General features: G+C 54.1%; 1 protein-coding gene across 1 annotated transcript in view; it reads right to left on the reverse strand.

Moving 5' to 3' along the window:
• The window catches only part of POLE (DNA polymerase epsilon, catalytic subunit), a 30,639-nt gene extending 19,435 nt beyond the window's left edge, over window positions 1-11,204 (reverse strand). Inside the window, exons 1-17 of the mRNA XM_075168152.1 lie at window positions 10,932-11,204; window positions 10,463-10,543; window positions 10,339-10,383; window positions 10,097-10,189; window positions 9,357-9,511; window positions 8,293-8,434; window positions 7,886-7,966; window positions 7,498-7,605; window positions 6,972-7,082; window positions 6,605-6,690; window positions 5,907-6,026; window positions 4,414-4,546; window positions 3,645-3,758; window positions 2,502-2,714; window positions 1,465-1,572; window positions 554-682; window positions 64-166 (exon numbers count right to left, since the gene is read on the reverse strand). Coding sequence (XP_075024253.1) covers window positions 64-166; window positions 554-682; window positions 1,465-1,572; window positions 2,502-2,714; window positions 3,645-3,758; window positions 4,414-4,546; window positions 5,907-6,026; window positions 6,605-6,690; window positions 6,972-7,082; window positions 7,498-7,605; window positions 7,886-7,966; window positions 8,293-8,434; window positions 9,357-9,511; window positions 10,097-10,189; window positions 10,339-10,383; window positions 10,463-10,543; window positions 10,932-11,204 — 2,095 coding nt within the window. The remainder of the gene's footprint in view (window positions 1-63; window positions 167-553; window positions 683-1,464; window positions 1,573-2,501; window positions 2,715-3,644; window positions 3,759-4,413; window positions 4,547-5,906; window positions 6,027-6,604; window positions 6,691-6,971; window positions 7,083-7,497; window positions 7,606-7,885; window positions 7,967-8,292; window positions 8,435-9,356; window positions 9,512-10,096; window positions 10,190-10,338; window positions 10,384-10,462; window positions 10,544-10,931) is intronic.
• Between the last annotated feature and the right edge of the window lie 915 nt (window positions 11,205-12,119).

Consider the following 12,119-nt stretch of genomic DNA (forward strand, 5'->3'; position numbering starts at 1 on the left):
GGAAGAAGCAGGAATTCGTCTCCATCTCCGTGGGTTGGACTGCACGGTCCTTACTGTACTTACTGAACTCTCCTCTCCACTGCCAAGTCATCCGGCGCTGACAGTTGGCACCCGGCTTGTTGAAGTCACAGGCAGCACATGTGGCCTCATCCACCATGGCTGAGGGCTAGACGCAAGTAAGAGACACACAGGTGTTAGAGGGGACAGCTCTCCAAACGACGATGCGTGCCAGAACAAGCGCTGGGTGGCAGAAGAGCATAGGTGTGAACATCAGAGATGGTACTCAGTGAGTTCTCCTTTCCAGAGCGCTTTGGGAACACAAAACCTGCAAAAACAATAGCTGTTTTTTTGGCAAGAGTCCTAGCTAAAGTTGTAGCTCAGCCTCTGCAGACCTGGCATCCATGGCAGCTTGACTGAATTTCACACCCAGCCTTATCTGATTACCCTGCCTTGAGCAGAAAGTTCAGCCCTTGCTGTTAAGGGGATCCAATCAGAGGGACCACCAAGGTCATCTGAAAGACAAATTAGGAGAGACGAGGTTGATGTTACCCACCTGCAACCTGTTGGTCAGAATGATGTTGGGGTACATGGCCCCCACGTCTAGATGGTAGATAAGGGGACACTCAATTCTGTTCGGAACATCCTTCAGGGAATTCAGTTTGACTTTGATTTCATCGCAAACCTGTGGCAAGACAAAAAGAAGTGAAACTTAGACCGGAAGGGTTTAACGAGTCAAATACTTGTTGAATTTAGCCCTTTACTCCTGCACAGGGACACCAGCCAGTGACTCTGGGGAAGGATTTAAAGGACTAAAGGAGCAGCATCAGGGACTCCTTGACCACTGGTGCTTTAGGTTTTGTTTTGGACCTCCAAGGTAGGCTTTATCTGTAGGGGTACGTGGAAGGTGAGAGCAGCTACTTCCTAAAGGTTACTCGATCAAGGACCTTTTCAGGGCAAATGGGTTAATGGAGACAACAGCAAAGAACAGAAGTCCCCAGTCACTAACTGGTGATGCCCTCCGAGAAACTCCAGACTTGGCTTTGGAGAGGGGCAACTTGCCCTTTGTAGCTGACAGGAAGTGGGGAACAAGAGGAACACGAGTATTTGCGGTATCTGAGGGGGCTGTCTTCTCACTAAATCCCTTCCCAGCTCTCTCAGAGCTTTGCTGCTGGTTGAGCCTGCAAAGGGGAAAGTAGGAACCGCGTCCCTCAGCTGGGGCAGAGACCCCAGATCCCCAGGCTGGGCTCCAGTGGCTGGGCAGGGGGGTCCTGGCTGGGGCTGCTGGAGGCTGCGGCTGCTTACAACATCCTTTAACAACATCTAGTCTGCAGGTGCCCATAGATGGGCTTCTTGGTCTCTCTCCATAGAGCATAAAATGAACCTAAACAGGCACTTTAAAGCTGCAGACCCAGTCTGGCAGCTCAGCCCTCCCTGCCAAGTCCGTCTGTGCCACGGGTGACATACCTCCTGGAAGTTGGTGACTTGATCCAATGGCAAACCCTCCTCCTCCTCGATGGCGTGCCGCAGCGTCTTCTCCACGTGCTGCACCAGGAAGTCGAAGGCAGCAGGGTTCTGCAGGGGCATGGGGATGGCACTGAGACCGTGGGCAGCCATCCCCGGCCACAGGCTGGCAACTCCTGTCCTGCTGCCTGTGTCCCTGCCTGACTTGGGGAGCTCTAAGCACGGCCCTGCAGTATAGGGCAGCATATTGAGGCACGGGCAGGGTCTAGACCACTGGTCTAGACACCAGGTCAAAAAAAAAAAAAGCAACTAAGGGAAGAGACAAGGGCAGCTAACGAGCAGCCGGTTCCATTTGTGTTGGGTAGTACAGCACCTCTCATGGTTGCATGCTGGCTGGTGCAAGGGTCCAAAGACTCAGACTTAGTCCAGGTGCTTTATACACCCAGTGCGTGCTCCCCCATGACTATTCACCAGATGATATCCACCAAAATGTCCTGCACTAAGTGCGATGCATCACACGGCAGAGAGTGAAGCTGCCTCTGAAAACTTGAGTCCATGTGCGCAACGCAGGTGTGAAGCAGGGCAAGGGGAAGGTGATGGAGATAGCAGAGTGAACCAGAAACAAGTGAAAAGACGCCCAGGAAGGGTTCAGAAGAAGTTTAGTTTGGGTGGGAGAAGGACAGAGGGAGGACAGGACCCCAAGGAGACAGAGGCATATCTTCCAAGAACCACTGCCTCAAAACCAAACCCAAAACCCCACTTCACCACTCTCCCTTGCTGTCAATAAGGCCTGGCTTGCTTCTAGTATGTGATACATATGACACTTGCTCTCCCAGTGAAGCACAGACGGCCACCTGAAGACCTCCTCCCATCCCTTCCCAGCCCAGCTCCATGCAGCTTCAGGTGCTCAAGGTCTCCTCAAAGTATGATAAGTACTGCCCAAGCCCAGCAGGGACACGCAGGAGATGTTAACACCAACAGAGGGTTATTCCTCACCACCACGCTCCGTGAGGACAAGGGTTGGCTGCATGGCCCCTTACCATTTTGAAGCGGCAGGGGATGTCACTGCGGAAGACCCCAGATTCCAGTGCTTCCACGTGGCCTCCCACGTACGTCTCCGAGTCCAGCACGTGGCCATCTTCTGTAAGTTTGTTGAATTCCTGCTCCTGCTTGTTGGGGAAGATGATATTGGCGTGATAGGCCTGAACCATTAGCAGTGCCTCGCACAGTGTCCCAGATCCTTTTCTTAACACCTGGAGGAGAGACATCAAAGCCAGTTTTAAACTCAAAAGTAGATTTAGATTAGATATAAGGAAGAAATTCTTTACTATGAGGGCAGTGAGGCACTGGAACAGGTTGCCCACAGAAGTTGTGGATACCCCATCCCTGGAAGTGTTCATGGTCAGGTTGGATGCAGCTTTGAGCAACCTGATCTAGTGAAAGATGTCCCTGCCCACAGCAGGGGGGGTTGGACTAGATGATCTTTGAAGATCCCTTCCAACCCAAACCATCCTGTGATTCAGCAAGAAGTGCTGTACCAGCACTGGTGGGACTGGACTGGCCTTACAGCCACATCAGCGAGCTGGATGGCTTCAGCTGGTGACATACGTGTGACCGCGCAGAGGGCAGTGCTGCAGCCCACGGCAAGGATGGTGGGAGCAAGTGAGAAACCAACACTGACTCCTTCATGTTGGCCAGGAGGAGAGCAGGCTACAGACAGTGCAAAGACCTCCAGACCTCTGCTGCCGTCATCTCCTGACACTACTCCACTGTCAAGCGCCTTTGTAAGCTAAACCAGGTGGGGACAGAGGGACACTTCCTACATGCTTAGCACAGACAGCTTCCTAACCCTCCCCACAGCTGACAACCGCCGTCAGGAGACCCAGCTTTGCATGACCACGACTGCAAGTAAACTTGGCTGAGCATGGAGAATCAGCCATCCTTTCTTGCTCCAGCCCTGTACTGCCAACCCTCAGGTTTCTTGTTCTTAGGCACCTCTCTCAAACACCCCAGAGCTGCGGAGAGAAAGGAGTAGCCTCCAAATCAACCCTCCCTCCCTCCCTGACACAGATAGGAAAGTGCCCAGGCAGCAGGAATCAGGTCCGTGGCCAGAGCGTCCCTGCAGCATGGGAGATGTGGCTCTTCACCCAGCAAAGAAATCATCATTTCAGGAGTGCACCCACCTCATCAGGCTCCATGGGAATGATGGTGCACAAGGCGAAAATGAAAGGATGCACGTACTTCATATACATGTAATAGGTAGCAACTGCATCAGACACTGAATAGGTGGCCAGGGTCTGTCAGGGAAGGGTGAGAAGCAAATTAATCCCAATCACATGTGATAGAGCAGCTCAATTACAATAATCTTTCATTGCTTTCTGCTGGACAGCAGGAGGAAGGGAAAGGTGGCTTTCTCCATATCCTAGGTTGTAAGGAATAATCTGTTCGCTTCCGAGGACATCCTGCTCTAGCTCTAATGACAGGGCAATACGTCAGCTTTGAATGAGAAGAAATGAGGATGAGCTCATGGCACAGATGCTGCCCCGTTTGGGAATCAGGAAGCTGCTCTAGGGCTTCAGCAGAAATCCCCTGCCCACGACATCTGGAGCACTAAGCCTATTTCTTGTCCCTCCAGCAAGTCATGGCTCTTTGAGGTGTTTCTGATTTAGGTGGTGCCTGCCACCTCGCATTGATGTAAATAAATACAAAAAATAAACAGTGCAATGCCAGCGCTAGAACCACTTCAAGGAAATCCTGTTCTTTCTCCCCGCAAGCTCAAGTGCTTCTAAAGCATTGGCAATTTGGGGAGACAGATTGAGTTAATTTCTCAAAACCCACTGCATTAAGCAAAAACATTTTGTAACACGTTAACTTAAAAATTCAATCCTATTGCAGCTGTTCTAGGCTTGTTTTCCAATCGCTCCGAGGAGATACAGCACAGGGAGGGAATACCTGAGGCTCCTCGGTAGCCATCCGGCACATCTCTTCAGGGTCCAGCTCCACTGGATCGTAACCCAGTTTTGCTTTAGCTGCTGCTTTCAGGTTGTGACTTCCCACTGGGAGGTAACTGTCTCTCTTCACCCACCTGGACAGAATCATGAAAATACCAGTTTGTGCATAGAAACCAGCCCTGCCCTTCAAAAGGTGGTGCAGGCTTGCAAACGGGACCTGGATTGCAAAGGGAACCTCTCACCGAGGACAGTCAAGAGCCAAGCGTCCAAGCGCAGCGGAGTAAAAAGCTGCCCAGCTTTAGGTATCCTGCAGCTCTACCAATGCACTTAAATCCCAACCAGTACAAACCTCGCTATCCATACCATCACCACTGCTCAGAATTACCACCTTCTAACGCCCTCACTGGCTTTAAGGTAAACATTTAACCACTGGAGGAAACACCACCAGGACTGCAAGGACAGCCAGCCACTCTCCAAAGTCCAGACGCTGCTCCAGTGGAGGAAACCCACATAAAAACCCCAACTTCTCTCTCTCTCCCATGCATGCACACTGTGTCCTTTCTTCTTCTGGCTGTGCCAGGAGACTGTTGGGTCCCTTACTGTCCTGGTTTCAGCTGGGATAGAGTTAATTTTCTTCCCAGTAGTTGGTATAGTGCTGTGTTTTGGATTTAGTATGAGAATAATGTTGATGACACACTGATGTTTTAGTTGTTGCTAAGTAGTGTTTACATAGTCAAGGACTTTTCAGCTTTCCATGCTCTGCCAGGTGCACAAGAAGCTGTGAGGGAGCATAGCCAGGACAGCTGACCCAAACTTGTCAATGGGGTATTCCATACCATATAACATCATACTCAGTATATAAAGCTGGGGGAAGAAGGAAGGGAGGACATTCCGAGTGATGGTGTTTGTCTTCCCAAGTAAGCGTTACGCGTGATGGAGCCCTGCTTTCCTGGAGATGGCTGAACACCTGCCTGCTGATGCGAAGCAGTGAATGAATTCCTTATTTTGCTTTGTTTGCGTGTGCGGCTTTTGCTTTACTTATTAAACTGGCTTTATCTCAACCCACGAGTTTTCTCACTTTTACCCTCCCGATTCTCTCCCCCATCCCACCGAGCGGCTGCGTGGGGCTTAGTTGCCGGCTGGGGTTAAACCACAACACTTCCCCACTCCAATGGCTTGATCTTATCCCATCCTTTCTTCGCTCCCCCAAATCAGACCTCAAACACCCGAGGACAGCCACCAGCAGGCTGCAGGGAGAGAGGCAGCCCTGATAGCCCTTCACAGGGAAGGCACGGCAGCTTCTGTAGTATGCAGAGTGCCAAGGGGAAGCAGCACAGTCAAAGAAATGGACTATCACGCAGGCCTAGGGAGGTGCGACACATGAAAGCTTCCAACAGACAGAAAGAAGACAGCATTCAAATACAACTGTCGGTATTTTATATGAATTCAAGAGATAAAGACGCAGTTATATGGTAGAGGGGCATGATTTGGTACCTTAAACAGTCCATGTGGATGCACTGGGATGCTTTGTACTCTCCCTGGCTGTCCTTCTGAAACCCAATTTCCTGATACATATTAATTCCATGAACTGCTGCTCTTGCTTCCACAAAGGGCCTGGGGAAAGAGGCAACGTGAAGAGAAGGAACAGAACAACCATTTCCCTTCATCTCCAACAACGGTTTCACAACTGCTTTGTTACAAACTACCTTAAGAATTTTTCTTGCAATTTATCTGTAATATCTGGCCGTGGGGAAAACTTCCTGCAGGACAGAATTGCAGCATGACCCAAGAGGCAGAGCTGCTTGCTTACATCCTGCACCAGGAGGTGGAGGCGCATGGTGCCTCTCCCCTTGCTTCCTGAAGGCTTGCTTGCGTCCCCCTCCCCGATATCCTCCAGGTCTCTTTTGACCTTCTCCCTGCTCTCCTATGACTGGGCTCGTCCGTACACAAACATTGCCACATTGACAAGGGTTTGAAGCAGCTCAGCCAAGCGGATGGGATTCTACAGAAGCTCATACTTCCAAGCCAATGACCACGGGATTTGGTGAGGTGCTCAAACTGGCCAGACAGTCAGCATGGATCACACACTATCACCACTGTGTGAGCTATGGAAGGATGTCGAGGCTGGTACCTGACCTTGCCCCACTGCTCAGGTAACACCTTGCCAGCTTAGTTTTCATTCCTGATCTTACCAGTCAAAGAAGTCTCCATTGTATGTGACAATGATGGTGGGTTTGGTCTCCTGCACATGTTCAAACCACCTCTGGATTAAATGAGCCTAGGATGAAACACAAGAGTAGAAAAGAGACATACATAAAGGAACTTCATGTCCTCCACAGAGAGGTGGTGGATACCATACAGTTTACTCCACCCTTCCCCTCTCCTCCCCACCTAGCCCAAACATGATCTCTCTTACCCTTGTTATCAAGAAATGAAAGCATGACCAGCCCTGCTGGACCCACCACGTTCCCCAGCAAGGCAGCCTACCAGGCAATTAGCTCTCTTTGGCCAACAAGAGCCCCAGGCAGGTAAAAAGTCTGCTGGGCAGAACTGACTTACTTCATCCGGTTCATTAAAGACACAAAATGGACCCTCATACTCTGGCTTGGGAGTAAACTCAAAGTCTTCAATATCCTCAGAGACGATCTCCCTGTTTGTGATCAGGTAGCCCTAAGGAGGTGACAAAGAAGCAGTTGGGAGGACTTGGCTTGCAGACAACCTGAAAATGCTATCCAAATGAAGCCAGAGCTTCTGTTAAGGGCGAACAACTGTTTGGGAGTCATCTGCTGCACCATCACTGGCCATCGGCTAAGGAGGCCACAGGGAGACAATATGGGACAGCAGAGTTGTCCCTGTGCTCTCCAGGTTACTATTGCTCCCTCAGAGGAGCACCAGCAACCTGAGCTGGGTACCACAAAACTAAATATCTTATGCATCATTCGTATTTTAATTTCATTTCCACAGCCACACACTGAGCAGCCAGCAGCAAGGCAAGCCTGGAGCGAGCTGGGTTGGAGGCGAAACGCTGGCCTGCTCCCTGGCTTTGCTGCTGGAGCATGGAGGAGACCACTCTGCTGTCCCTTACCTGCCCATCAATCATGTAGGAGATCATCATAATCTGGTCTACCTCTGCATCAGGAAACTTCAAAGGGAGTTTGGTAGTTTCAATGTCAAAGGCGAGAACGACAGGATCCTGAGCAGGACCAAATCCATTAGAAAATATTCTAAAGCTGACTTGAAGTTAAAGAACGATTCCCATTAAGCCCAGTGCTACCCCAGCAAGCAAACCAGACCCTCCCCAGTAATCATTTTACTGCTTTATCAACCCCAAAATCACTACCTAAGCTCAGAAACAAAGCTTTCCCCCTGCGCACCACAGTGCGACACCGGCAGCGCATCGGAAACTAGCTCCTCGGGGCGGACGCACCAGCCATGCACCTGGCCAGACTGACGCCTGCCCGACCAACGCTCACCGGTCGCTCCACAAGGTCGTCTCGGCGGGTGATTTCGGGGGGGTAGGTGCTGCCCCGGTATCGCACGTTGTACCAGTGAGCCTGTTGAGAGAGGAGGGTGGGCAGTGCCTTACTGTGGGGCCAGCCCCTTGCATCACATGTTTGGCTGCTGGGGACAGAGCTGTGCGAATTAAATGCTGTCCAGAAGAAAGGCTCAAACTGTGATTGTGCATCACTCATTTAACTTTTCTGCATGTCATTTACTAAGGAGAAGGCCCAGCAGTACAGGACTAAGCTTTACACATGAACTCATTGTCACTAACACCTTTGCAAAGGTCCTGGAGAGAAAACGTTTCTGCCCTGTCTGCGCTTCAGGAGTACGGCAGCAGGAAAGCGAAGCTCTTCCAGCTTCCCTATTCCTTACTTACCACGTGGATCTTCAGGTCAATGGAGAGGCGAACGTGGTAGGGTACGTCGTATTCCCGCATATCCACAATGTTGTCCATCTGGTTGGCAACCTTCCTGGAGGCCCCTTCCTCATCCGTGCTCAGGCTGCCTCCGCTCAGAGCACTGCAAGGAGCAGAGCGAAGCAGCCGCCTTACCTGAGTGCACACCTCCGCAGGCTCGGCTGCAAGGGACAGCCACGCTGCACCGGTGACACCCGGCAGCAGGAGACAGTGACAGGACAGGAGAGAATAGCAAACGCTTCCCTGCCACGCAACCACCCTCTGCTTACAGAGGCATCCCCAGGACGGACAGCACGCGCAGTCCTGTTGCTCCCGTCTAAATTCACCTTTTCTCACATTTGTGAGCTGTGTCTGCTCAGAGGTACAGGCAGACAAAACCCACCATGCCTGTATAATGAACAGTTCTTATGGCATTGAATTTATAAGTACGGTAACAAGTCTAAGCATAATGAGGCAGCCTGGGAAGAGCTTTGAACAGGGATAGTACGCCTTCCAGGTGAGCAGGGAGCGCTCATCTCGCGTGATTCTTCCTTCTCAAGTTTTAACTGAAATCAGACTTCTGGGCCAGGAAACCAACGAGAGAGGCGAATTTTTCATGTGTGTATTCTGGTTGACTTTAAAAACAAAGTTTCTTATTTTTTTCCTATCTGCAACTGTGTTTCCAATCTTGTAAACAAGTGCCTAGTTTTTTATTCAGCTAGAAAATGTTTGTTGGGTTTTTTTCCCCTTTAGTCACAACTAGAAGTAAGGTTGTCCAGTGCCAGTATACTTTCTCAGGGGACAAGGAATCTATTTGACTGGTAGGCAGAGGTACCACCACAGCACATCACATCCCAGAGGCTCTGGGGCCTCTTGATGTACAGCACGGAGCTGGAAGAACCACCTCAGCGATGGGTGGCAGAGAGGCATAGCTGGGGTCAGACCCCAGGCAGGACAACACCTCTCTGAGCACAGCTAAGAAATAACGAAGGGAGCCTAACTATTAACACAAGGCACTGACTGGCTGCCCTAAGGAGAGCTCCCACCTCGACAGCATGGCCGTGTAGACATCGCTCGCCTGGTCTCGCTCTCTGTTTTTCCTCACCGCAGGAGAGATCTCCTTCCGCACCTTCACCAAGTCATCCACCGTGTTGAAGGACAGCTTGATGTAATTCCTCTTCAGGCCCACCAAGTGGTTTGGCTGCAAAGCAGCAAGACAACGCCAGCTCAGGGGGGATGAGTACTGCAGGATGGCCACCATAAGAGAGGGTGAGGAAGGCAGACTAGACTGATGTAGGTGGAAGAATTGGCCAAAAAAGAGGTGCCAATGGGTGGGAGAGTCAAGCACCGAGAAGAGACTCTGGTGGGCACATCAGGGAAGAGCACAAGAGCTGCACAGCAAGGGCCCAGCCAGCCCTGCTGCCTGCACAGGCAGGACTACAAGCGGGATTCACTCAGGGAATAGGAGGAAGAGTAGGTCAAGCACGAGCAGCATCCCCCTCCCACAGTACCCCCTCTTCCCATCATTCTTTAATTCCTGCAATTAAACGTCTTGAACACGCTGCGAAACAGCTGATGTGCTCAAGGAGAGGAATGTAATTACTACTGATAAGCAATTAGCCATAACTAACCCATTTCTGATAGGCACCACAAGCAGCACTAGGAGAATGAAGTCAAGCACACTGTTTCCCTTCACTACTCAGTCCCTTCCTACTTCATTAGAGCTGTGCAAGGTCCAAAAAAAAACCTGCCACTCAAGAGCTATGTAAGGCAGAGGAATACAGACCAGGTCCAAGTCTTCTTTGGGGACAGTTTCCAGCTTTGCAATCTTCCCTTGGAACTTCTTGGAGAGGAAGGAGGACACTTCTCGCTCACAGCCCTGCCGAGAGACCCTGGGGTTGAGCAGCGCGACTTTGTCCCTCGGGAGAAGACCATCCCAAAGCAGGATGCCCAAGAGGTCTCGAGCTCCCCAGGAACCTGCTGTCCCCTTCCCTAGGGACATCAGCCCTCCTGGGGTCCTTTCCTCACCTTCTGGGTGGCAATGTAGAAGTAGGGCTTGTAGGGCAGGGCCACCTAGGAGAGAACAGATGGGTGATGATGGCAGGTCCCCTCGTGGGACCCTGTGCCCTGCCCGGCCCCCCCGGGGACCCACCTTGAAGCGGCTCCCATCCTCCTGGATGAAGTAGTAGTCCACAGCGCTCACCGACCGCCGGTCCTCGTCCAGCACCTCCGTCTGCCCACAGGCATCATGGACTCAGCAGGATCCCTCCGAGCCTACCGAGGCCCCTCCGTGGGAACCACCCCCCGGGCCCTACCGGAGGCCTCCCCGTGGGACACCCCTCCGCCGGCCCTACCGGGGGCTTCCCCGTGGGACACCCCTCCCCCGGCCCTACCGGGGGCTTCCCCGTGGGACACCCCTCCCCCGGCCCTACCGGGGGCTTCCCCGTGGGACACCCCTCCCCCGGCCCTACCGGGGGCTTCCCCGTGGGACACCCCTCCCCCGGCCCTACCGGGGGCTTCCTCGTGGGACACCCCTCCCCCGGCCCTACCGGGGGCTTCCTCGTGGGACACCCCCATGCCCCATCGGTTGGCTGCTCGCCCCCCGCCCCGCCGGTCCGTACCGGGTGCATGTTGATGAGCCAGCCCGTCCGCTCGCCGGGCTCCGCTGGCCGCTCAAAGCCGAACAGCGCATCCAACCGGTCCGTGCGCTGCGATCGCTCCAGGCGCTTGAGAGCGGACAGCGCGGGGCCATCGTCCCTGCCAGACGCCGCGCCGTCAGCTCCCGCCGCCGGCTCCCGGGGTCCGCCCGCCCGCCGCCCCCACCGCGCTCCCTCGGGGTCTCCGCCGCCGCCGCCGCCTGGCTCGGCGCGCCGCCCGCCGCCCCGCAGCACCATCCCCGGCCCAGCCCGGCCCGCCGCCACGGAAGGAATTTCCCGCGCTGCGCCCGGTTCCCGCGAGAGCGAAGCCGCCCCGCCCCGCCCCACGGCGAGAGCACCAATCAGAGAACCGCCCCTCCTCCCCGGCGGCACCTCCCACCAATGCCGGGTGGAGCGCCCTTGCGCGCCCCGCCCTGCCCCACGCGCGCCACGCCCCCCCCCCGGGGCGCCCGCTCTCGCCAGGCCCTGCCCGCCCAGCAGCGATCCCCGGTGCTGCCCGTTAAGGGCGCGGCCGGCAGTCCGGGCGGGAGGGGCCTGCTCGAGCAAAGGGGTTGCTGCGGGTCTGCAGCGAAGGGAGGCTGCTGCCTATGCCTGGCTGCAAAACTGAATACCCCTTAGTCGGCTGAGGCATGTCTGAGGATTTCTCCCGCAGTCTGAGAGGTGGAAGAGCAGGCCAGCACACCGTGCGTATGCGCAGGGACATAACGGCGTGGCCGCCTCCGGCAACCCCCGCCGGGATCCCCCTGCCCGGCCGCTGGAGCCCAGGGACCCGGGGTCCCTGCCCAGGCTGGAGGATGTGGCTGCCGCTTTCCCCTTTGTGGATTCAACCAGCAGCGAAGCCGAGTACATGTCCCAGAGACACATGCACGTGTCCCAGAGACACATGCATGGACACACAGACACAGGACACTCAGACGGCTGCAGGCAAGGCGCTGCAGTCATCAGCACCCACGCGCAGGACCCACATCACACACCAGCCCCATCCCCTCCTCCTCTGGGGTGGCAGAGGCGGGAGGTCGCTAGTGCAGGCACACGCACATTTGGGGTTCACAAGCGTACGCACGCTTGTGTGTCCCCTGAGCACCGGCATGGCCCCTCTGTACCCCTGGCAGCCCTGCCTGAACCCCAGCCCTCAGATCCACCCCACGGGTC

This window comes from Calonectris borealis, chromosome 18, assembly GCF_964195595.1.
Source record: "Calonectris borealis chromosome 18, bCalBor7.hap1.2, whole genome shotgun sequence".
NCBI lineage: Eukaryota > Metazoa > Chordata > Aves > Procellariiformes > Procellariidae > Calonectris > Calonectris borealis.